This window comes from Thunnus albacares, chromosome 1 (assembly GCF_914725855.1).
Source record: "Thunnus albacares chromosome 1, fThuAlb1.1, whole genome shotgun sequence".
Taxonomy (NCBI): domain Eukaryota; kingdom Metazoa; phylum Chordata; class Actinopteri; order Scombriformes; family Scombridae; genus Thunnus; species Thunnus albacares.
The window spans coordinates 1431739-1458444 of NC_058106.1; the positions used below are offsets into that span (position 1 = coordinate 1431739).

General features: G+C 42.5%; 1 protein-coding gene across 3 annotated transcripts in view; it reads left to right on the forward strand.

Moving 5' to 3' along the window:
• Window positions 1–26706, forward strand: part of lrrk1 (leucine-rich repeat kinase 1) — a 164577-nt gene that overhangs the window by 88836 nt on the left and 49035 nt on the right. For all 3 annotated transcript variants that reach the window (XM_044345163.1, XM_044343906.1, XM_044344439.1), the window contains 7 exons: window positions 2769–2928; window positions 3254–3432; window positions 3548–3645; window positions 11850–12021; window positions 12116–12285; window positions 13249–13388; window positions 23825–24089. In XM_044345163.1, the coding sequence (XP_044201098.1) occupies window positions 2769–2928; window positions 3254–3432; window positions 3548–3645; window positions 11850–12021; window positions 12116–12285; window positions 13249–13388; window positions 23825–24089 (1184 nt within the window). The remainder of the gene's footprint in view (window positions 1–2768; window positions 2929–3253; window positions 3433–3547; window positions 3646–11849; window positions 12022–12115; window positions 12286–13248; window positions 13389–23824; window positions 24090–26706) is intronic.

Genomic DNA, 26706 nt, shown 5'->3' on the forward strand with positions numbered 1-26706 from the left:
GTCTTTATGTCCGGCTTTGTCCTGGGCTCGGATGCAGACGGTGGCCGTTCTCGCACGGTCGGCGAAAAGCACGGCAGCTGGCTCTCGGCGGCGTGGCGGAGAGAACAGCAGAGTCGACTCGGTGAGGAAGTTTTCTTCCGTCTCGAGGGAATTTGAGGACGCTGGTTGCAGCAGCAGTCTCTCTCTGATCGGGGAATGTGTTCGGGTGAAAACGGGCAAAGTCTCGTCTCGTCCGGCGAGGGTAGTCTTCGATGAGAGGAAAACACATGTGTGGGGTACCCCATTTAGTCAGCTGACTCAGAGGAACAGAAGTTACCCCTAGCTCAGTGACATGGGATAGGCATGTGCTTCAGGGCACGTTCAGTTTTTAAAGGGGCGGTGATGTCATGGCTGCGTCATCAGGACGCTCCGTTGTGCAGGAGCGTCTCCGCCAATGAGACTGTATGTTGCCTGTTCCCTGCTGAGGTGTGAAAATTGCAAAGCATCCTTGGAAATTGAGTTTGCAATGGACTCTCATTGTCTGTCAGCAGCAGTTTGGCGTTATACCTTTGTCTCGGGGGAAACAAAGGAACAAGCACCTCGTGGTCAGGCCTCACAGGTCACATGTAGGCCCTCTCTGTGTGACCCCGTGGTTTGAGGCCCAACAGTGAGGAAACGGTCTTCTTGGGGTGTCATCTTCTTGAGACGCCCACTTCATGGCCTGTCTCTGACATCCATCCCCCATTATATGAAACTTGGCCTTCACTTTGGAGATGGTACTAGGGCTCACTCAAAATAATGCTGCAACTTGGTTTTGCGGAACACCAGCTTGAAGTTGCCCTATCGCACTGGCCCTATCCAGATCAGTCAAACATGGCATGCCGGTTCTTGGAGCTTCGGTTCTTGCCAATCTGATTTGCAGCATCTGGGGGTACCATAAGCTCAAAATGAGAGTCAATAGCAACAGCAAAATAAGCTGTTTGGCATTGGCAGTGAAGATTTGGCAAATTTTTCATGGGCGCAACCCACATACTCAGCTCTGCTGCTCATCCCAAAAATGCATGTTCCTTACAAATGAAGCACCATTTAAAACGGAAATAAACAGGCTTTCCAATGGTATGAGATTTATTGCCAAGAAGCATTGTTACAACAAAAAAATAATCTACCAAACACAAATTTCCTTACTTCACTAAGTTTATTTTGGGAATAGTGTCATCACTGCACATTGTAGCTTATGACAGTCAGTGTATTCATTAATCTTGCCCTCAGCTGAGTCCGTAAACATATTCATGGAGCTTGATTTGCTTGTGGTGGAATGTAGACTGCAGTTAGCATGACAGAGCTGAACTCTCGAGGAGGGTAGAAGAGTCTAATGTTAATAAGTTAATAATAATCAAGGGCTCAAGAGCAGTGTTGATGCCAATTTTGCTACGTCAGAGTCCCATCTGGAGTTAACCGTCAAGCAGACCCACCCCCCTGCCACTCCCCACCCCACCACTGGTCTGAGTCCAGTGTTCTGTCTGGGCAGTAGATGTGAAATCCAGGTGTCAAAGTGGATGAGTTCAGAATGATCAATTTCAGCCATGTCTCCGCAAGCGACAGTGCACAGCATTTCCTGATAAAGCATTGGGAACGTGACCATTCTGTGACCAGCATGTGGACACATATGTGTGTTTGTGTGGTCTCCTTTTCCACACCTTCAAAAGTTTGGTAATCAATTATGGACAAACCGTGAGTGATATCCAAAAATAAATAAATAAGTTTTGTTCAAGGTCATCTAAATATGGTATGTACCATGTTTGGTGAAGATTAGATGAAACATGTGCCAACAGAAGCAAAACATGTGTTTATCAAAAAATCTAAAATGGTGGAAAAAAAAGTTCAGGTGCAAATGGACGTAGCTTATCAGACTAATCAGCATCATCCAAGGAACATCCTGTCCAAATATTTTTTGATAGGCCTTACTGTTCATGAGTTATTAGCCTAAACATAAAACATGTAATAACTGACCACATGGTGGCGCTATTGGTACATGTTTTAATATGTTAAGCATTTCCACATTGGACACCTGTACATCAAATATGAACAGTTTTGCACTTTTAGTTTTTGAGATATCAGCTCTCAACCATTCCTCCCATAAACCTTCCATTATAAATTTTAATATTTTAAAAAATTATATAAAATCACTGGAATATGCTATAGGGAAGAAAAGTAATAGCATAAATGTCCTTAAAGCACTGAACATTTTGATATTTCAATGGTTTCTGTCACTGAAAGCTTGCAAAAAACATACAGAAGAATAATAAATGAAGATTTATCCAAATGCAATGACCACTCTGTATCAAACATTACTCGGAGCACCAAGCAATAGCTTGTTGTAACCAAGTGGGTAGCTCCCAGCTTGAAGAGTGAAGCCAGTGCCTTAAACCTGCATACTTTATAATGGCCAGCAGGCGGAGAATCCACCGGTTGCAAAAAGAAGTCTGATTGTATGGAAGTCTATGAGAAAATGACCCTTACTCTCACTTGATTTATTACCTCAGTAAACTGTTTCCTAATGAGTTTATGGTCTCAGTCGCTAGTTTTCAAGTCTTCTTCAATACAGCATGATGTTCATTTTGTAATTTCAGTCCCATTTAAAGTAAAATATATGATATAGCAGCATATGCCTTAGGGCGTGGTTACCTTGTGATTGACAAGTCGCTACCATGGCAACGTTTATTACATAATATAACCGTGGCGTAACCCCAGATTCACAGACAGATTTTCACCACTGTCCTCTTCACCAGATCCCCAGGAGCTACCTGAAACTTCAAGAGGCGGTGCTTGCAGAGAAGCAGAGACGAGATGCTGAGGGAGAAGTCAAATACCTGACCGATGCCCAACTGGACCGCATCATGGAGCAGAACCCTGGAAGCGACATCAGAGACTACGAGGACCTGCAGACTGGTACTGTTACTTATTCAAACAAAATATGAAAATGATTTGGTAAGTGTTAGTGTGAAATTATATGTGATGCAAAGAGACACCAAATCTTAGTAATTGCACCTTTAAGGAATATATCAAACAGTTCAAACTACACAGACTAATTTCCATGCACAAAAGGGTATTTCCAGTATTTAAGTAAGCTTCCCATTTATTTGGGTGAGCTACCCCAAAACATCTGTGGGCAGACCTGTATTTGTTACTGATTGGCCTGGAGAGGAACTACGCTATTCACGGGGTAACACTATGCTTATGGCTCTCTTCTTCTTTGCATTGTATCCACATCCAGCCATCAAGTTCTTGATAGAGACGGGGACACTGCTGCACTTTCCCGACACCAGCCATGGCCTGTGTACCCTCTACTTCCTGTGCCCTGTGTGGCTATCAGAATGCCTGGAGAGGATCATCCACCTCAAGTCTTCTCGCTCTGTAGCAAGGAATGGAGTAATCCGAACTGAAGACCTCAGAGTGAGACTCAGGAAGCAGATGGCAAAATGGGAAAAAAAATCAACTTAAATTTCAGAAAAATCTTTTGGCCTTGTGAGCTGACAACACTGACTCCCTGTGTTGTCTGTCGTTGCAGATGCTGCTAGTAGGAACAGGGTTCACCCAGCAGACAGAGGAACAGTATTTTCAGTTTCTAGCCAAGTTTGAGATTGCTCTGCCTGTGGCCAACAACAGGTAAAATCTTGTCTATAATTCGTTAAAGCCTACTCAGTGTACAGCCTTCACACTGACATTGATCATTTGCTAGATTGGGTGTCATTGTACATTTTGGATTTGTTATTATGTGTGCTTGCTCTGCAAAACATATACATTACTATCCTAGCAGATTTTTTTACCCCATGTTTTTGCACCACACAGTATATTACATAAAACATGCAGCAGTGGCAACCATGCAGTACTCCCTCATATCCACCATGAACACAGCCAGAATCATGAGAGCAACCATCCCAAACACCCCAGCAGCAACCTAGCAACACCCAGGCAACTACCCTGAATACCATAACAACTGCCTAGCATCTCATGATACCCTGGTAAACACCTACTAGAACCTAGCAACACAGAGTTCCTGCTGCACTGGTTCCTGGTGTTTCCCTGGAAAGCCATAGCAAGCACTTAGCAACCACCTGGAAATGCACTAGTAACCAGCAACCAAACAAATTGCAGGTCATCCAGGTCTTTAAGGCATGCTTGAAGTTAGGTTAACTGATTGGTTTCATCTGGCTTCATTGATATATATAATTGAGTATCATCTGCATAGCAATGAAAATTTATGGAGTGTTTCCGAATAATATTACCTAAAGGAAGCATAAATAAGGTGAATATTATTGATGCAAGCACAGAACCTTGTGGAACTCTGTGTCTAACTTTTGCGTGCATTAAGGATTATCATGTGTACAACTGAATGCAGTTCCTTTAACGGCAATTAAGTGTTTCACTCCCTGTAATAGGATGTGATGGTCAACTGTGTCAAATGCGGCACTAAAATCTAACAAGATAAGTACAGAGAGAAGTCCTTTGTCCGATGCAGTTAGATCATTTGTGACTTTCACCAGTGTTGTCTCTGTGGTATGATGCACTCTAAACCCTCACTGAAAATCCTCAAATAAACTATTGTTATGTAGAAAGTCACATAACTGATTAGCAACTGCTTTCTTAAGGATCTTAGAGAGAAATGGAAGATAAGGTATGGGTCTATAGTTGGCTAAAATGTCTGAATCAAGAGTAGGCTTCTTAAGAAGAGGTTTAATTACAGCACCTTCTTATATGTTTTAAGATTATCTTGCCAGACTAAGCGAGATTCCTATAGTTTGGTGGAACGCCAAATCCTTTCAAATTTTCGCAATGTTTGTTTTAATTTACAGGTTTGGGAGTTATACCATGGGGTTAACCTTGTATGTTTTATTATCTTCCTTTTTAAAGGGGCAATAGAATCAAGTGTTATTTGCAGTGAGCCTGCAGAACTGTCAACAAGATGATCAATTTGGGAGGGACTAAAATTAGATTAAAAAAATTTTGTAGTATTGAGACATGGCACTGAATTCAATACTGATGGAATTGCTTCCTTAAATTTAGCTACAGCACTATCAGATACACATCTAGTAAAGACATTTTTGTCTAATGGCACGTAATCCTGTAATAGGAATTCAAAAGATATTAAGTAATGGTCTGATAAAACAGGATTTTTTGAAAAAACTATTAAATGTTCAATTTTGATGCCGTAAGTCAGAACAAGGTCGAGGGTGTGGTTAAGACAGTGTGTGGGTCTATTTACACTCTGAGAGAAGCCAATTGAGTCTAATAATGAGATAAACACTGTGCTAAGACTATCATTATCAACATCCACATGAATGTTAAAGTCACCTACTATAATTACTTTATGAGTACTAAGGACTCCTACTCTGAGAATTCAGATAAAAACTCACAGGAGGACGGTACACTATAACAAATAGAATTAACTGTAAAGTTCTCCAGGTTGGGTGAGAGAGACTAAGAACAAGGGTTTTGAATGAGTTATAATTAAATTTAGGTCTATGGTTGATAATTAGGCTTGAGTTGAGATGGCTGTAACTCCACCTCCTCAGCCAGTGTCTCAAGGAATGTGAGTATTAATATGACTGGGAAGAGAGGATTCATTTAGGCTGACATACTCTTCCTGCCACAGCCAGATTTCAGTGAGACAAAATAAATCAATATGATAATCTGATACTACATCATTTACTAATACGGCTTTAAGTGATAGTGATCTAATGTTTGAGAGTCTACATTTAATTCTCCTATTTTGTTGTACAGTTGTGCAGTGACTATGTGGTTTTGGGTGGGTAATGCTTTAATGGAAGTGCGGAGAACCGTTTAGGGCTGCAGCTCTGCTTCCTGGTCTCAACTCTGGGTTGTCATAGTTTTGGTCTGCTAATAATGGGATGTATGCCATCTCTTCTAATCAGACCAGGTCTTCCCCAGAAAGTCTGCCAATTGTCTATGAAGCCCACATCGTTTGCTGGACACCACCTCGACAACCAGTGGTTGAATGATGACATACGGCTATACATGTCATCGCTGGTCAGATTTGGCAGGGGCCCAGAGAAAACTATGGAGTCCGACATTCTCTTTGCAAATGTACACACCGACACAACAATAATCAGAGTTGGTTTCTCAGTGGGTGTGTCACTGAGTGGGGAGAACCTGTTGGAAACATGAACTGGTAGGTGGTGAACCGTGAGCTTCTGCTTAGGGCTATACTTCCTTCAGACAGTCACCCAGCCACCCTGGCTTCCTGGCTGCTCGGGAGCTACCAGGGAAATAGAAGCTATGCTAGTTCGGCCTGCACCGGCTACTGGGGGCTGGCTAACTACATTAGCTAATGATTGGTTTTCCATGGTGCGGAGCTGTACTTCCAATTCACTGAGCCTCGTCACCAACACTGCAAATAAAAAAACGTAAAATGAATACAAAATGCAACTATTTAAAGTTGTATGTTCCTCCCCTAAGTCAAAATAAAAATATGTCTCTCCCCAATGCTTAAAAAAAATATTTGATATGCCTCCCCCGTTTTGCACCACCCCCCTCCCTCTCATAAATAATAAACAGTCCCTAACGGAGTGGATGGACAGAACACTGAGACTGGGTTAATCACTCCAGTTCTGCCATGTTCCTCCTCCACTCTTGGCCATCAAGGAGATAAATCTGTCCTCCCAAGAGGAGATTGATTCTCTCTCCAAGGAGATCCAGGGCCTGTTGCTGAAACAGGCTGTTTCGATCATTCCCACTCGTGACAGACAGAGGGGGTTTTACTCTGCATAATTCCTGGTTCCTGTTGAGCCAAGGTTAGGCTATCAGCAATAATTAATCATTATCAAAGATAATTATGAATTATTAAAATCAATAAAAATTATTAAAGAATTAATAATAACAGAGCACAACCCTGGGAGACAGAGAAAAAAATAGCCAGTCAATTGATTCAGTCTCATAAATTGTATGAAGCAATCAATTTTGAACTAATTACTAATTAAGTATCATATCAATAGCTAGTAAAGGTTGAAGGGTTTTGGAATTCTTTGCAGAGCAGAGGTTGGCAAAATTCACTCTTGTGCATGTTATCCAAAAGCATTTATTTAAAAGATAAAAGAACAAAACACACAATATGTAATCTAACTAGTGAGACTATATATAGATGTGTATGTGTGAGAGTGTGTGTGTGTGTGTGTGTGAGTGAGAGAGAGAGTGAGAATTGTGGGCAAACAAAATGGCTGACAGGATTCAAAATGGCGATGGAGGCCACATGTTCCTTTGTTCTGTGAACAAGGGAAGAAAAGGCAAAAGGCCAGACCATATGGGGGCTTGAGACCACATGTACTAGGTCGGAAGCAAAAGGGTATGTAAAGCGCGGCTTTAAACCTTCTCTTAACTATTAGTGTGGTTATGTTAAGGAAAGCGTGTAAGATAAAGGGTGCCAGGTTGAAAGAGGTTAGTTAGTGGCACGCAAGGCCTAGTCACTGGATGTAACATGTGTGAAGCATGCTAACATCAACTTAGCGGTGTGGCTATACAATAACCTGACTATATTTGCTCCGTCCTCTGCACAGCACCCTATTCCACCGGGAGAGCGTCAGAAGCGGAGCGTCTTCACTGCAGGGAAGCCTTCTGACATTTAAAGTCAGTTGCACTCCTACTACAGTAATTACAGCAGCCTAGTCAAAGCTGATAGCCCCTCAAAGCTACCGTAATTACTGCAGTAGCAGGGCAACTAAACTGCCCAATTTTGTTAACTTGCTCAACTTTCATTGATTTGGTCATTTTCCTTGATTTTTGTGCTTCTGCTATGGTTAAGTAGGCTACATAGTTAAATGGTTTCTTTATTCGTCTGTTTTAATTGCGTTTATTGTTGATATACGACCAGGAGTCTGCACGGGGTGTTTTATTTTGAAAATTGACCAGATGCTCAATGCTGTTTTTGTGTCTGACTTCCTGCCCAGCTCGATCTGCTCTGTGCTGCTTGATGTGGCTTCGGTAAAAAATAAACTAGGCACCTATCTTTAGTGCAGCAGAGCAGAGAGCCGCTTCTGAAACGCGCCGCAGCGCGCCCGGTGGAATCGGATACATTGACTAGAGTGGCCGCGATCAGCTCCGGCAGCCACGTCAGAGCTGGAACGCGGCGCACACGTGCCCGGTGGAATTCAGGGGTGAATCTCTTAAGGACTCCCTTTGAGTGAGAAACATGCAGTCTGGCCTATGAGGCCCCAACATTCCCAAGAGGACTGGAGGCTTCAGACCCATTTTGGATATCCTCATCCTGAGCCAGTGTATCGCCCAAAAGGTGTTCCGTATGCTAACCATCAGAGACACAGGAAGTTCCTGAGTTTTGCTGTTCAGGATATAGTCTACAAGTACAACAGGCTACTCCTTGGCTCCTTGACTCCTTGCACATTCAGCAAGTGTGTGGACATGTCGCTGTACAACCAGGTCATGATGGTCTTCTTCTACTTAGATGACCTCATTGTCATGGCAATGTCAGGGAGTGGGCCATTTTCCACACAGCCAAGTTGGTGCTGTATCTAGCCCAGTTTGGTTTCACCATCAACTGGAAGAAGAGTGCTCCCCAACCACACCAACAGACGGAGTATCAAGAATTGTGCTTGACTCTGTCAGTCTGCGGGCTGTTCTGTCGGAATCCAGATGGACAGCTGTGCAGCAGGCAGTCCTCAGACTGTGGTGTGGAGCAGCAGTGATAGCTTTGTCTATCATGCAGGTGTTGGGGCTCATGGCAGCGGGCCATCCAGTGGTTCCACTGGGGCTGCTGCCCATGCGCTGCCTGCAAAGGCGGTTTGCCAGCCTGCACTTGTATCCCAAGAGGCTCAAGCACCAAATGGTGAACATTCCCCCATCAGTGAAGGAGGACCTGTGTTAGTAGGAGTCCCCACAGCATCTGTCAACAGGGACACCACTGGGTCAAGTAACCTCCTACATAGCGGTGTTCACATATGTGTCCCTGATGGGGTGGGTGGGCACCTGCTTGGGGAGATTGATAGGTGGTGTGTGGCCTTCAGGAGAAAACAGACACATCAACCTCCTCAAACTTCAGATGGTGCTCTTGGTTCTCCAACACTTCCTGACACTGGTTCAGGGTAGACATGTTGGTGAGAAAAGACAACCGCACCACCATTGCCTACATCAACAGGCATGGCACAGTCCAATCCACAGCCCTGTTGAGGATGGTGAAGAACCTCTTGTGGGCTTCAGAACACCTCTGGTCTGTGAGAGCCCTCCATATTCCGGGTCCGAAAAATGGGGACGCCTACCTCATATCAGACAAGTAGAGGCTGCACCCTGACGTGGTGCAGCGGATTTCGAACCACTTTGGGAAAGTGGAAGTGGACCTGATAGCCAGTCAGTACAACACCCACTGCCAGGTCTGATTCTCCCTGATGCTGCAAGATGATCCACCCCTGGGAGTAGATGTGTTTGCACATGTGCCATAGCCTAGGAGGCTGCTTTACGCCTTTCCTCTTTGTCTCATTCCCACTCTACTGGAGAGAGTGAGACAAGAGCAGCTGTCAATCATCTTGATAGCTCAGGACCGCCGTTCAGTGCCACGGTACGCAGAAATGACCCAGATGTTGGTGGCCCAGCCCTGGTCCATCCCCCAATTCTTGGGGTCCCCGGAGGCGGGCTCGAGGCACTGCCCGCACTGGGCTAGCTTTTCCAGGCTTGGCTCCTTGGTTGGGATTCCAACACTGGTGCAAGACCCCCTGACGTACAGTGGGAGAGGTTCTCTCCTTTCTGCAGTATTTGGTGGTTAAGGGGCTCTTACGCCACTGTTAAATTGTATGTGGCAGCCATTTCCTCCTGTCGTTAGGGTTTTGGAGACAGACCTAAACATCTTAGAAACTCATTATCTAATAATATAGCCACTCTGGATGGCATTACCTTGGCCTTCAGCACCACTGTAAGGAATCAGGGAGTTATCTTTGATCAGGATATGATCTTTTAATTTCCACATAAAACAAATTTCAAGGACTGCCTTTTTTCATTTACGTATTATTCAAAAATCAGGCACATCCTTTCACAAAAAGATGCAGAAAAAATAGTCCGAGCAACACTTCTAGGCTGGATTATTGCAATTCCTTATTATTAGGCTGCCCTAACAAGTCTTTAAAGACTCTCCAGCTAGTCCAGAATGCAGCTGCACATATACTGACAAAAACTAGAAAAAGAGATCATATTTCTCCCATTTTAGCTTTGCTGCATTGGCTTCCTGTAAAATCCATAATTGAATTTAAAAGCCCCTCTCTCCTCCTCCTCCTCTCCATCTGTGTGCATTCATTTACCATTAATGTTTGTTATTAACTTGGCTTCCCCCTGGAGTTTTTTGTGCTTTCTCATCTCGCAGGAAACCCCAGAATCCAGGCTCAGCCTTTGCAGTCTTATTGGTGTCCTTCTCCAGCTATTGCTGCTGTTTGTTGTTGCTAGTCACATCTCTATTACTATTATTGTTATTGTTATTATTGTTGTTATTCTGCTTCTCTGTGCTTGTTCATGGGGGAATTGTTGGGTCTCTGTAAATTAAAGAGTACTGTCTAGACCTGCTCTATGTGAAAAGTGCCCTGAGATGACTTTTGTTGTGATTTGGCACTATATAAATAAAATTGAAATTGAAAAAAAATTGAGACCTGTCTTTGCCCACCCCCTCGTGAAACATTTCTTACAGGGGGTTAGGAGACAATGCCCAGTGACGCATATCTCTGCGCCCCAGTGGGAACTACCGTTGGTGCTCAAGGCCCTAGTGAGTGATTCCTACCAGCCTCTGGAGCGCTCCTCTCTGAAAGTGTTGTCATTCCAGACAGCTTTGGTGCTTGAACTGACTTCAGCTAAGAGAGTGAGTGGGCTGTGCGCCCTGTTGGTTCACACCAGCTGTCTGCTGCTTTGTGGTGACCACGGCAGTGCTGCTCTCCAACCCCGTCCTTTGTTCCCAGCAACATAAGGAGTTCATTTAGGTTTAGAACTATTCAGCTAGAGGCATTTTGTCCTCCACCCCATGGGCACATCAGGGAGGCAAAATCTTATCTTATGTGCCCAGTACGTGCATTGGCATGTTATGTTGAACACACAGCCTCCTTTTGGCGCACTGAACAGCTGTTCGTGTGCTATGGAGAGGGAGTGGTAGGTAAAGTCCTGTCCATGAAGTGCCTAGCTAGTTGGATTTGTGAGTGCACCTAGCAAATCTACAGGCAGGCAGGTAAGGACACCCCCACCATGGTCCAAACACATTCCACACATAGTGTAGCAGCATTAACAGCCTTATTCAGTGGGGCAAGTGTCGAGGACATATGCATGGCAGCTTCTTGGTCTACGCTTTGTCTGTTCACAAGGTTCTATCTCTTGGACATGTCAGGTTCCTTTTCAGGGTCTGTGCTCACAGGGGCAACTCAGGATTTGTGAAAAGGGTGGTGTGAGTGTCAGCTGTGGTACACCTGACACCTCGCTGGGAAATATACACCTGCATTCTCCCATGCTCCATGATGAGTTGAGGAATGAGGTGTGCAAGGTGTCTGTTATGAGTTTTGAACCCCTGCAAGATTAGGCCATGGTTACATCCAGTTTTATGTTCATGTAAAGTTCATATACTGTGTGACACACACGTAATCAGTAGGCTCATCCTGATCGGCGGGCTATGTACATGCAAATTTCAGTGGGCGATTGTGTGCATGTGATTGGAGAAAAGTTTTACCCATAGAGTCTAATAGAGGGCTCCCCCTGTGCTTAGGGTTACAATATCATAACCTTCATTAGCAACAATTCAAACCTGGTGCAAGCATTCTAAACATTTCCTCAAACATTTTCTAGTTTTAAATCTTTTCTTCTTTTCTTCTTTCCTTTTGCTGTAGCTATCTTCTGCCCCACCTCCTTCCCCCCAAGCCCGCCATGGACATCCACTGCTTTCGTCAGCAGACCAACAATACCCTGCAGCGCCTTTTCAAGATGAGCTTTGTTCCTGCTGGGTTTTGGGAGCGCTTCATTGCCAGGATGCTGATCAGCCTTACAGAGATGGACCTGCAGGTACTGAGACCAGCAGATTCTCATTGGTCATTGTACTTTACAACACTTGTGTAAACATTTTATATTAATTACCTGAAATATCTTGTTAATGCAGTCATTTGAGCCCAAAAGAAACACCAGGAGCCAGTGCAGCAGGAACTCTGTGATCTACAGCTTTGCTGGAACCCAACAGAGGAACCGCTGCAGCACCTTCAGAGTCCGACGCAGCCAGACCGTGTACTGGAAGGAGGGGCTCTTGGTCACGTTTGATGGAGGTTACCTCAGGTCAGAGCTGCAGCTAGAAGGATGAGGGTAGTAATTAAATGAGACAAATGTTTAAGTGAAGAAATGTGAGTGTGGAGCTTTAGTCACATTCAGAGCCTCAGGAAGGAGCCAGTACGGAATCAGGATCAGCAGACTTGAGTCTAAAGCCTGTGGAGGCAAACAGCAGGTCGGAGCTAGTATTCAGTCAACTTCATGGCCAGAATGTTTCACAGGAAGTGGATAGGTTAATGAGTGTCAAAGTTCAGCCCAGACATTACAGGGCATCTTTGACTTTCTGCTCAATTCCTGAGAAAGTCTTGAACAATATCAACACAATAACAACAAGTATTGTTTGTTCAAAATCAGTGACGGACTGACCATCTGGAAATTGTGCAAATGCCAGAAGGGCCGTCTGACTATGGGCCGCTTTGGCCACTCAGAATGGGTCATTGCATTCGGAGTAAGACTTACCATTGGGAACACCAGGAGAAATCCCAGCGGGCAGGTTGCTATGTGGGCCGCTTTAGCACTATTGTACAAAAACAAGAGCCAGTGTGCCGCTTGCTGTGTCATCGGCCCACAAGCCTCCCCTGTAGAGAGGGCCTTTTGTGTTTTTCACAAGTTTCATGGCCATTTTAGGTTTTCCTACACGCTTGGAAGGGGAGGGGGAGGGGTATTCCTTTGGTTGCAATCTGCAACCTCACTGCTAGATGCCACTAAATCTTACACACTGGTCCTTCAAGTTGCGTCCAGTCAATTTTATAGCTAAATATCACAAATCCTAAATTTGCCTTAGGAGGCTTTACAATCTGTACATCAATAAAACATCCTCTGTCCTTTGACCATAAAAGGGAGGAGAAAATAAATATTGAACTGCCTCAACCAAAGTACTGGTTGATCCCTGCTGCTCCACATCAGCTGCTGTGTGCAGGGTGAATGGCTTCTAGTGGAATGAGGTGGTGACATATCTGTGTGTCTCTGCAGTGTGGAGTCATCAGATGTCAACTGGAAGAGAAAGAAGAGTGGAGGCATAAAGATCATCTGCCAGTCAGAGATGAGAGATTTCTCTGCCATGGCCTTCATCACAGACCACGTCAACTCTCTGATCGAGCAGTGGTTTCCTGGTCAGTGCACTGTTTTCTGTTTGCATGGACAAACCCTGCTGTTTGACTTTGACTGACAGAAAACAGATTGATAACTTGCAGTTCAGTATGTTAGTACAATATGCTTCCCATTGCACATTCCAGGTGATGTTGTATAGTAGTAATTGAAATATACAGCATGAGGTCTAGGTAAGATACCTTAATACTTTATCCAAATTTGTCAAGGACTGAAAATCAGCTCTCAATACTTCATACTTTCTCCATACCTTTTTTACACTTAGATTCTTAGTCTTGATACCTTTGTCTTTGATCAGCTATTTCCTGATTGAAATCATAGTTTTGTTAATATTCTTCTGTGGGCAAAGTGTTAGTACAGTACGTCAGTTTGTGTATCACTGAACACTAATATGACAAGTTTGTTTTTAAATCAAGAAAAAAGGTAAAGCAAAGTAAGTTAAATATGCAATGTAAGTATATTTTGCTGTCAGTACCAAAACTCAGGTATCAAAGCAACAAATATTAAAATGTTTCAAAGATACTCAGGCTCATACAACACTGTTTGAGACTATGCACAAATGGAAAAATTAAAGATGTTTCCATGCCAGAGTAACCTGTGTAATAAAGGAATAGCCAGACATATTTTTTATATATTTGGATTGTTTTGGATAAATACGATGTTCACATAAGTCAGCCCAAAACCACATTGCTTGACTAAGCAGCTGTAAGAAAAAGCAGACCTGTAAATAACAGTCCACTCTTAAATATGTTTATGGTCAATACAGATGGATTATTTTGAGTTGTATCATTTTTAACATACCTGCTTGTCCTTAATTCTGCTTTTTTTATCTTATTTTATGTTTTTTGGCCACTTTGGGCCCGATGAACAAGCTGCAGATACAACATCTAACATATCATTCCCTTATAAAGTTAGTGTTTTAGCAAACAATTGCCTATTAACACATCCAACAGAAACAGAGTAACATTAACATTCATTTGGAATGTTTCAGTCCACCTGATGAATCTGATGAAGTCCTGTGTTTTTTATACATTTCAGAGGCAGAATAAGATTTTTTTAAGACCCCGACCACCGTCTCCCATCATACCTGCAGACACACACACACACACATCCTTTGCTGTGACATCCTTTAAACAGTGAATTTGCAGTATTGTCTGAAATTAATACAAATTTGAAACATAAATCATTTTACTGAACAAAAGGAGAGTAATGTGACTTTCACAGTGATGACTTTCACAGTGACGTTCACAATGGCATTAAAAATAACACAGCAGCATGCCTTTTCTGACGTTTTGTCAACATTTTGATTGGCATCACTTGGTATTATTCTAAAAAAGCAGTTCACATCCAACATAAACATTACAGTTTTACTGTCAGGACTTCCCACAGCATATAATTGTGCCATATTGTATGAAATAAAGAAAGCTGCCACTAATTTCAGAAGCAATCATCATTTTTTTGACAGTTAGCATCAGGGATAAATAGCAGATGTGTTGTATCACACAGTTGACAAAATGTTTAAAGATGCCATTGTTAAAAGGACATCAAGTTTAGTTTACTCATCATGAGAAATACTACTCAGACTACAATTTCATGACAGAAATTCTGCATTACAAACTAAGTATGTGGAGTTTGAAAGATTTGAGCAATGAGGAGACTGGCAGGGTTTAATGAAGAATGCTGTGGTAACTTGGGAGCAGTAATGCATGCACACAATGAAGTCAATTATGTCTTTTACTTAACTTGCTCTCAACAGTATACATAGCCAAAAAGCATGATCCTAACATGAGTATGGCAACATATATCAAGGTCTGGCATGTACTAGGATTGACCCAACAAAGGTTCCCGAGTATGCTGTTGGTATCATGCACCGTTTATGTAGGGCATTTAGATCAAATTTTGACTATAAGAAATGATTAATAATTATCAGAAATAATTAATAATTATATAAAATACTAGGACTTAATTTCAGTTAAGTCCAACTTCAGGGCACCAATCAATGTAGAACTCTGACTACTAATTAACTTAATAACTATAACCACAATTACCATATCAATAGGTAGTAAAGGTTGAAGGCTTTTGAAGATCTTTGCAGAGTATAGGTTGGCAAAATTCACTTTCATGCAACATCAAATAGACAGCATGTATATCCAAAAGAATTTATTTAAAAGAAGATAAAGGTGAAAAAAACACATAATATGTAATCCGCCTAAACGTACTTAACTAACAGGCAAAAGGGAGTAAGATACACAATATGCAGTCTAACTAATTAATCTATATACAGATGTGTATGTATGTGTGTGTGTGTGGGTGCGTGTGTGTGAATTACAGGCAAACAAATTAGGTGACAGGATTCAAAATGGTGGCAAAGGTCACATGTTCCTCTTTTCTGTGAACAAGGGAAGACAGGCATGTTCTGCCTCCATGTGTTGAACATGTGTTAGGTCAGAGCAAAGTGTGTGTCTATGTTTAAGGCTAATTGGTGTAGGATAAAGGCACCAGGTTAGGAAGAGGTTAATTAGTTACATGCAAGGCCTAGTCACTGGATGGAATGTGTGTGAAGCATGCTAACATCAACTTAGCGGTGAAGCTATTCAATAATGTGACCATGAATAGGACATCACAACAATAGAGCTCAACGGACAACATTAAACCAAATCAATACATATACATTGATTAAGTTAAACATCTTGCTTAGTCATTTGCCATTATGCTATGGTATGCTAGGCTTTGCTAGGCTAGGCTATGCCCAGTTGATACCAGTCTTTGGAGGGAGAGAGATGCCTTGCTTGCTGCTTTGTTGAGCTAGCGATGCTTTCGGTGGTGGGTGAGCCAGGCTGGGAAGAGCTGTGGTTCTGAGGCTGAATTGTGCACGCTTTGCTGGGCAGTCCATGATCCATTCGCAGGGTGGGGGGAAACCAGTCGCTCCTCTGTCCTGTAGAGTTAGCAGCGTGCTCTGTACTAACTCGACTTCGTGGCTCCCGTTGCTTGTGGGGTCAGCTGGCAGATTTTGTTTCATAACAGCTGGCACTAAACTTGGATCAGGCAGGCTCTGTGTCACTGCCATTCAGAAGAGTTCTGTATGTCTACCATGAGCAGGCTTGAGAGCTTCACTGTAGCTCTCAGCAGCTGCTATGAAGAGCATCCAGGAGAAGGAGGCCGGAAAGAGGAAGTGGAGAGGGCGAGTTCTGATTTTGTTGACCTGGTGACATCATGAGTCACATTGATCAATGGTGATTGAGGGAGGATCCATAGGGTGAAGTTCGGGTCTAGGTGTGAAAACCAGAGGACTGGTTGAGTTCATTCATGGGTAAGGGCCAGTTTAAATCACACAAATGAACAAATTCATCTGTAGAGTTCCAGTGATACCTACAAAGCAACTATTAATAGGTAGTGTCATAATACCACTTCCCCTTAAGGTTAAAACATCAAATAAGACACAATCAAACAAACACATTTTGTAACACACTTGTCCCCTTTAGACTACTAGAGAACATCGAGAATATCTCTCTTCTGTCACTATACTGCATGTTGACAACTTACAAAAATGTATCTCTATGACAGGCAGAACCTAAAATGTATTTAACAACAATAACAGAATGTTTTCCGCAACATTCTTCAACTTTTTTGTTTTCTCAATACATCTATCAGGAGGCTTGTGTTGCCTCATTGATCTTATCAGTTCACCTGTGGTGTCTACAGACATGGGAGCAAGCTGTGCTACACTGGCCAGGTTTGGGGCAAGAGCAGGTGGAGCAGTTTGCACAGACAGTCCATCAGCATGCTCCAGTCCTACTGGCACCACAACACAGTCCATAGATCTGCTCACACTGTCTTGTGCGAAACACTCTGAAGCCCCTTTCCCCCTTCATCATGGCAGATACGAAAATGGTCCTGGTGCCTGCGAACCTGCCTACCATCAGACAAGTTCACCACAAAAGATATTGGGCCTGTCTGGCTGTGAATGACTCCTGATAGCCAGGGTGAACCACTGGCAAAGCTTTTGACATACACACAGTCCCCTGACTTAAAAAGCCTTTCTTTAGCACGTTGGTCCCATCTCACTTGTTGCTTTTCCTGTGTGCTGGTGACTCTTGCTGTGACATCTGGGTAAAGAAGATCAAGATGAGATTAAGTCCTTGTCCCCATTAACATCTCTGCTGGGGACAATCCAATCAATTGCGTGTGAGGAGTGATCCAGTATTGGAACAGGAAACGGCAAAGCTTAGTTGCAAGCGAGTGCCCTGACATCTTTCGGAGACCATCTTTTCAAGTTTCAATGGCATGTTCTGTTAATCCGTTTGAGGCAGGGTGGTAGGGTGTAGTGTGGACATGACAGATCCTGTTTTTCTCCATGAACTCTTGGAAAACCTCACTGGTGAAAGTTGGCCCATTATCAGTTACAACAGTATCTGATAATCCATTTGTGGCAAAAATGCTTCTATGCATCGCCATAATGACTGAGGCAGTAATATACGACATATGTGCTTCCAGCAGCTTAGAATGTGAATCTATCAGCACTAGAAACATGTGACCCATAAACAGACCAGCAAAATCAAAAGCAAAAACCAAGCATGGCCAGGCCACTGCCATGAGTGGAGGGAAGCAGGAATCTTTTGGTTACTTTGACATTGTGAACATGCCTGTACCTTTTCATCCATTATGCAGTCCATCCCAGGCCACCAAACAAATGGTGGGTTGTTATGAATATTTACAATATATTTTAAATTATTTGTTTTTAGGAAGTAAAAAATACATGTCAAATAACAGCACACAGGTCGGTTACATCACTATCTCTGTCTCTCCTTACGTCTATTAGCAGCTCTCAACGAGGGGAGTCACATCCACCTGCCGCATGATGCACATTTCCTTATTTTGACATCACTCTCATAGTTGTTGGTGTTGCCCAGAGATAAACCTGAGCTACAGACATGCGCAAAGTGCTCTCAAGGGACTCTCCAGAACCTGTTGTTCCCCTTTCTCTTTCCCTAAGAAAAAAATGAAAAAAAATGAAGTTCTCCTCTATATGTTACACACTGTGCTGTCTCTGTGTTATGGGTATACAAATAGGCGCAGGTCTGTCCATACAGTGGCGCAGAGCTGAGCTTTAGCTCAGTAGTCAGCACAGCTGTCTATGATCTGGGAAACTTGAATTCGAGACCTGGTGTGGGGACCTCCTTTGCAAGATAGTTGATTGATGAACACTTATTTTAACACTTTAAAATCCAAAAATTAAAACTGTAACAAAAACAAAAATAGGATTTTTATTATTTTATTTTCACTTTTATTCAAATACAAACACAAATAATTTTGCTGCCTCAACAAATACAGATACAAATACAAATACTGGGCTTTCTGCACATCCCTAGTTTCTACAGTAGCCCAGAATGGACAAACCAAACACTGACTCTAAAGAGGGCTTTGTTGGGCCGTGGCTACAAGTTTTGGCTATCAGCAATTTTCAAAGATAATCGTTAATTATTAAAATCAATAAAATTATTAATAAGAATTAATAATAACGGGGCACCACCCTGGAATCAGGGAAAAAGATAGCCAATTCAGTCTCAAAGTCTACTAATCTATCAATTTGGAACTTTGATTAATAATTAACTTAATAACTATAAACAAAATGACCATATCAATAGCTAGTTAAGGTTGAAGGACTTTGTAGTTCTTCGCAGAGCAGTGGTTGGCAAAACTCATTCTCATTCAACATTAAAACAGACAACAGGTATATCCAAAAGCATTTATTTAACAAACAGGTAAAAGAGCAAAACACACAATACTAGTCTAGCTAAGTGTACCTATATACAAGTGTGAGTGTGTATGTGTGTGGGGAAGACAATGGCAAGATCGCTGAAGTCACCTGGTGACTGAGCACATGGCATGCCAACAATTTGGCTGACAAAGGGAACTACAGAGATAAAAGGCCAGACCATGAGGTGTCTTGAACCACATGTGCTGCCTGAACCAAAGTTTGCAGAACTAGGTTTTAAACCTCTTAACTGTGTGGTTCTCTGTTCAAGGCCAATTGATGTAGGATCGAGGTGCCAGGTTAGGAAGAGGTTAGTTGCATGCAAGGCCTAGTTACTGGGTGTAACATGTGTTAAGCATGCTATCACTAACCCAGCGGTGTGGCTATGCAATAACCTGACTATTAACAGCAAGGACATCACAACAATAGTTCAATGAATAACCTTAGCCAAATCAATACTTGTACAGTACATTGATTAAGCTAAACATTCTTGCTTAGCCATGCTGTGCTTCACTATGTTGCTAGGCTATGCCCAGTTGTTACCAGTCCATGAAGAAAGAGATGCTTTGCGGTGCGCTGCTTCTTAGCTGGTGAATCCGTGGAAGAGACAAGCTGAGAAGGGTTTGGCCCCAAAGCTGAAAGGATGCAGGATTTGCTGTGTAGGTCTGATGCTCCAGTCATGCAGGTCAGAGGGCCCAGGTCCAGTCCTTTGTGTAGAGTTAGTGGCAAGCTAACTCGTGGCCCCTGTACTTGTTAAACAAGCCAGCAGACTTGTGTGGTAGCTGCTGGCACTAGAAAACTTAGTTTCTGAGTCTTAGGCAGGCTCTCGCATCTTCTGCCCAGAATTCTGTGTGTGTCTGCTGTGAGCAGGCCACACAAGAGAGCAGAGAGCTGTGAGGAGAAAGAGGAGCTGAGAGCTGCTCCTTCAGCAGCTGGAGGTGAAAAAGAGCAAGGAGCTGCTCCAGCCACAGCTGGAGGAGAAAGAGGGAGATAAGAGGGGAATCTCTAGTTTTGATAACCTGAATCCATGGGTGGAGCTTCACACTTTGGGTGCGAACCCCCAGGGATCAGGTTTCTTGGAGTCTTGAAACATGTGGTAAACTGTGGTCCACATGTAGTCCCAACAGCTTTTTGCATTTTTTGAGAATTTTGTGGACACCATAGGTTCTCCTACAGGCTAGTTTGTTGCAATCTCCTCACTGCAAGATGCCACCAAATTCTACACACTGCACCTTTAAGGCAAATTTAGGATCCAGTGTTTTTAGTGCTTGACCCATACAAGGGACTAGAAGTCAGGATATCTCTGCACAGATTTTCTTATTTTACATTATTTTACAATCTGTCCAATTAAGAATTAGACAGATTAAGATGTACAATACTTAATAGCTGCAGTACCACTTGAAGAATGTCACAGCCCCTGTTTACACTAGGGATTAACATGCGTCTTGGGTGATCCGATCACAAGTGGACATCTCTAAGTACATCTGTTTACACCTGATATTAATACACATCTCCACATGCGTCTTGAGTGACCACGTGTGATCATATCTCACTTCCCTGCTCTTCATGCAAATAAACACGTACATCATTTCCGTTTGCAAAGGCCAAATTCGATGTTGTTTTTAACCAGCAGGAGAACCTGGGGTCCACCCCGTCCAAAGCAGTGTTCAACTTCTTTGATAACAGGACAAACAAATGTACAATGCATTGTGTGCCCCCTCACAAAAATCAAAGTCCTGTTATATTGATTTGTTCTAGCGCCGCATCGGAACATATATGTGTAACAAATATGGAGTTATGTTATATACAGTGCTGCTTGAAAGTTTGTGAGCCCTTTATAATTTTCTGTATTTCTGCATAAATATGACCTAAAACAAAGTCCTATAACTAGATAAAGTGAACCCAATTAAACAAATGAGACAAAAAAAATAAACTTTTTCTTTTATTTTATTGAGGAAAATTATCCAATTTTACCTATTTGTGGGAGGCAAAAGTCTGTGAACCCTTGCTTTCAGTAACTGGTGTGACCCCCTTTTGCAGCAATAACTTCAACCAAATGTTGCTGATAACTGTTTGTCAGCTCTGCACATCAGCTTGGAGGACTTTTAGCCCATTCGTCCTTTTGGAAGAGTCTCAACTTGGGGATGTTGGTAGGCTTCTTTGCATGAACTACATGCTTCAGGTCCTTCCACAGCATTTCTATAGGATTAAGGTCAGGACTTTGACTCAGCCATTCCAAAATATTAACCCTCCTACTCTTCTACTTTAACCATTCTTTGGTAGAACGACTTGTGTGTTTAGGGTGGTTGTCTTACTGCATGACCCACTTTCTGTTGAGCTGCAATTCACAGACGGCTACCTTAACATTTTCCTGTAGAATTTGCTGGTACATGTCAGAATTCATAGCTCCATCAAGGATTGCAAGCTGTCCTGGTTCAAAGGCAGCAAAGCAGGCTCAAACCATGATACTGCCACCACCATGTTTCACAGATGGGTTAAGGTTCTTATGCTGGAATGCAGTGTTTGCTCATCGGCAAACATAAGGCTTCTCATTCAAGCTGAAAACTTTGATTTTGGGCTCATCCATCCATAGAACATTGTTCCAATCACTTTCTGGCTTATCCACGTGGTCTTGAGCAAACCGTTGATGGCAGCAATGTTCTTTTTGGAGAGAAGTGGCTTTCTCCTTGTGACTCTGCCATGCACACCATTGATGTTCAATATCCTCCTGATGGTGGACTCATGAACATTGACTGTAGCCACTGCAAGAGAGGCCTTTAGTTTCCTAGACATTACCCTGGGGTCTTTTGTGGCCTCCCGGAGTATCACACGCCTGTTCTTGGTGTGATTTTGTTGTTCGACCACTCCCGGGGAGGGCAACAATGGTGTTGGATGTCTTCAATTTGTACACGATCTGCCTGACAGTCGACTGGTGGAGACCAAACTCTTTCGAAATGGTTTTGTAACGCTTTCCGGCTTGGTGAGGATCAACAACTCCTCTTCTAAGCTCCTCAGAAATATCCTTTGTTTGAGCCAGGACACATTTCCACAAACCTGTGTTACGAAGCTCAGACTTTGATAGTGAAGACCCAGATTTCTCTTCTTTAAATAAGGCAGGGCCTCCCAGAGTCACACTTGATTGTCATCCCATTGATTGAAACACCTGACTCTAATTTCCCCTTCAAATAAATTGATAATCCTAGAGGTTTACATACTTTTGCCATGCACACATATGTTACATTGGATCATTTTCCTCAATAAATAAACAAATTTAAGGTTTTTGTCTCATTTGTTTAACTGATTTCTCTTTATCTAGTTTTAGGACTTGAATTGAAATCTCTCACGTTTTAGATCACATTTATGCAGAAATAGAGCAAATTCTAAAGGGTTCTCAAACTTTCAAGCAGCACTTTATATGTTATATGGATTGTAAATGGTAAATGGACTGTACTTGTATAACACCTTTCTAGTCTTCCGACCACTCAAAGCGCTTTTACACTATGAGTCACATTCACCCATTCACACACATTCATACACTGAATGGGTACAGGGGCTATCATGCAAGGTCCCAACCTGCCCATCAGAGGGACCATTCATACACATTCACACACTGATGGCACAGCCATCAGAAGAAATTTGGGGTTCAGTATCCTGGCCAAGGACGCTTCGACATGCAGACTGGAGGAGCTGGGAATCAAACCGCTGATCTTCCGATTAGTGGACAACCCACTCTACCTCCTGAGCCACAGCCGCCCCAATATATGCAGTTATCTCCCCGCAGCTGCCTCTCCCCATTGAGAGACACTGTGCGCATTAACGCATGAGGCATAACAGTGTGTTCTTCTACACATCAAATAGGTCACACACACAGTCCAGGTTCATACTGTAAAGCAGCCATTCTGATAAATACTGAGCTCCATTATGTCGAACAGCACAGCAAAACTAAAAATTGTAGTTATCAACTTGACAGAACAGAGGGAACTATCCAGCAAATATGTTTTTAGACAGACAAGCGAAAAACAAGTTATTTTCTGGTTTTGGTTTAAATTCTATTCTAATTGTCGATTTGATGAGGAAACGGGTTAGGGGAACGGGAAAAAACAGGAAAAAACGGGTTATAGGTGGGTTATATGTAAATGGAGCCATAATAAATCATAAGACGTAGCTCAATAGGAGATGATGATTGATTGATTGATCACATCATACATATGTGTTGTGGGAATCAATCAGAGCATGTGGATGAAGGGAAAAAGGTTTTCAGTTTTATACAAATATTTTAGCCAAAAGTTCTCATGGAGCCTCAACATATATTCTTGTCCTAGTTTTTGCACCTGTGATGTTTGGTTCATTGTCTGCTTTACATTTACCCAGCAGTCCTTTTACAGACTTCTATGCTTTCCTTGCAGTGTAGTATAAGCATCAACAGTGCACTGAGCTGCACTTCCCTTTTAGGAACTACTGATCTCAATTAAGCTCTCCCATCGTAACATTTAATAGAAGAAAAGATAACTTGTTCAAATCGATCTTACAACTTGAAAAACTCAACATAATTATTGTATTATTACTGTCTAAATCACATTACGGTAGTAAGAGCAAAGCTGCTACCAGTCTGACGTATGTTCTTGCAACAGCTCTTCAGTAAACAACATGTACAGGATCACTCTGCTTTTTTGTCTTTTCTTGTAGCTTTGACAGCCAGTGAGAGTGATGGGAGTCTCCTCATAGAGCAGTATGCTCCCTGTCCCCTTTGTGCCCCACTGTGGCAACAGAACCAGACCGAGAACCCAGCAGATGACAGAGGAGGAGGAGCACGGGTTCATTACTTTAACATGGAGGACTGTGTGCTGGCTGCAGTGGAGAAGGAGCACATCATGTGTCCTCAGCACCCAGACCAGCCAGTCCCCCTCCAGGAGCTGGTCCCAGAGCTCTTCATGACTGACTTCCCTGCACGGTAACCTCTCACTATTATGTTAAACAGAGTTGCAAAGTGGAATGTTACTGAGCATAGAAACATGGATGATAAAAGAATCATAGAGGTTAATATTATGACCACCAGTAATTTCAACTTGGGTTCTGAGAAATCACGATTTGTCTGTCATTTTGACGGATGGCTAAAAATACTACAATACCCATGAGCTTCAGCCGCCATTGGTATGGAGAAGAAGCAAGTCAGAAGTGCAAATTGGAGAGAGCGGTAATGAATTCAAAATTGTACTGAACCAGACATTTTTAATGCAGTTGTCCATCTTTTGTACTGATGATTCAACTGGGAAAGTTTCATGCTGATCCAAGCCATAGAAGTGCTCAAACTTTGTCACTAATATTGTTCATGGAAAAATTGACAGGGTTTTTACTTACGGAACCAGGGGCACCGGAAATAGCTCTTCCTAATTCACAACTGTACAGTATAATGGTGATGTACGCATACTAACAGATAGGATGCAAAGTATGCTTCCTCGTCCTGTTACACTTGGAACAAACATTTTCTATTCAAGGTATTTAAGAACATTGTTCCACCAGTAAAGCTGATTTTAAGAACAATGCATATTAAATCTTGCTTCCAACCCAAAGCAGTCACACTAATCTGCTATACAGCTCAATCCACCAGGCCTCACAAATCACTGAACAATACACTGAAAGCACTCACAGAGCACATACCTCTGCCAAGACTGCACTTTCCTTGGAATTTGTCAAAGGATATCTCTGGTTTATTACAACTTCAAATCTTAACAAGAAGGATTGACATCGGTTCTAATGATACTATAGTCACCACAGTAATGGCTGAGATCTGTTGGAACCATAACAGGATGTGACACTGCACATTTGAGAGTTCAAATAAATCTGATAAAGGTTATATCTGCCAATATTCATGTTTTAACATAAATATTTTTGAAAAGGATCTGTCAAATTTGGCCATCACAAAGAGTGAGCAAGATAAGTAAAGAGTGGTAAATTTTTACAGTGTTTAAAAAAAAAAAAAAACTCTCAGTGCTGTCTGGTGAACATATATTGGTGGGGCACTGGACATTAACCTACAGTAGACATCTTTTAGATGCATCTCACACACGTCTGTGTGTGAGAAGATAAGCTTCAGTTTTTATCAATACTGTTTACACAGGCCTGCATTATGTGCGTAAGTGTTGTTTTAGGCTTCAGGTCTTTTTTCTTCCAACTGTAGAGTGCACAGCAGTACTATGGCTGAATGTTTCCCGTGTGACACTGACTGAGAACTGATGATGCTTTCACTACACAGCTGACGTAGACAAAGTGTACAGGCTCAGTGCCAGGCTTGTCTAATCTGTTGCTGGCCTGTATCTTGAGGACTGAATGTTAGACACACACTGAGACCCTTTCAATCATTTTAACAAGAGGATATTGATATATATATATATATATATATATATATATATATATATATATATATATATATATATATTAGTATAAATGTGTGTATCAGTATATGTTAGTATTAGTCTAACTTAAATGATAAAAAATCTCACTCCTGACAATACCTACTAGGACCATTAAAGCTGAAATTATAGTTTCCAGGTCTGCGGGTCCATGAGGGTCCGCATGACGTAAATGTCGTCATCAGAGGGTGTTCGCATAGGCTCTGTGCGGACATCCATGTACCTGCAATTTGTTGTGTCCACATGGACCTGTTTGCAGCAGCCTGCGCGGGCACAACGCTCTGTTCTGGCAATCTACTGTGCATGTGTGGAACGTGTCCTCCAAACGGACCCCAGAAGGTAGTATAAACAGAACAACTACCCATCCATGGTGTCTACAGCCGTCCGCTCAGGAGTAGAAATGAAGCTTAAGAGTCCACCGATTCACAGTTGAGAAACAGTGGTTTATTGTATAAAGACGAGATGAGGCTTGTATACCTTTTTAGTGTTGATCTTTAATAGCAGATGTGATCTGTGTGATGCAGAGGATTTTCACAGCCACTCACTGGACTGGCTCGCTGATCTTTCCACCAGTTAGATTCCACAGGAGTTGGATGACTCACACTGTACATACTAAGTAACTGCCACATGCACACACACACACAGTGACAGTCGGCAGCTCTCCTGGGCTTTGTTTGTATAATGAGTTTCAGTAGATTCCTTGCCAGTGACAGCATCTGTTGATGTATTGTCAGGGCTCAAGGGAGGCCGCCACTCTTTCAACTGTTAGAATAAGCATTCAGTCTGTGTCCTACACACACATACATACACTGTTCATGATGTACTCAGAAACAGTGTGCATGGAGGGATGGGGGCATCAGTTGCGCAAGCATCTCTGTCTCTGTAAAATAGCACAGACATGGAAATGTTTGCTGCTATAGATAAACAACCTCTCCAAATATTTGTACAATAGCAAAAATGTGTTGTACTCGAGCTCTTCAAGAATGTAAGATGGATATTGGAATAAACATGAGTGCCACCACCAGCTAACATCATCCACTTTTACAGCTGCATACTAGTACTAGTGTTCACACACTAGGGTTAGCTTTGGCCAATAGTCTTTTACTAAAAATGTGACAGACAGTCTGTTTCATTCATCTCCAATATGGAGCTTAAAGT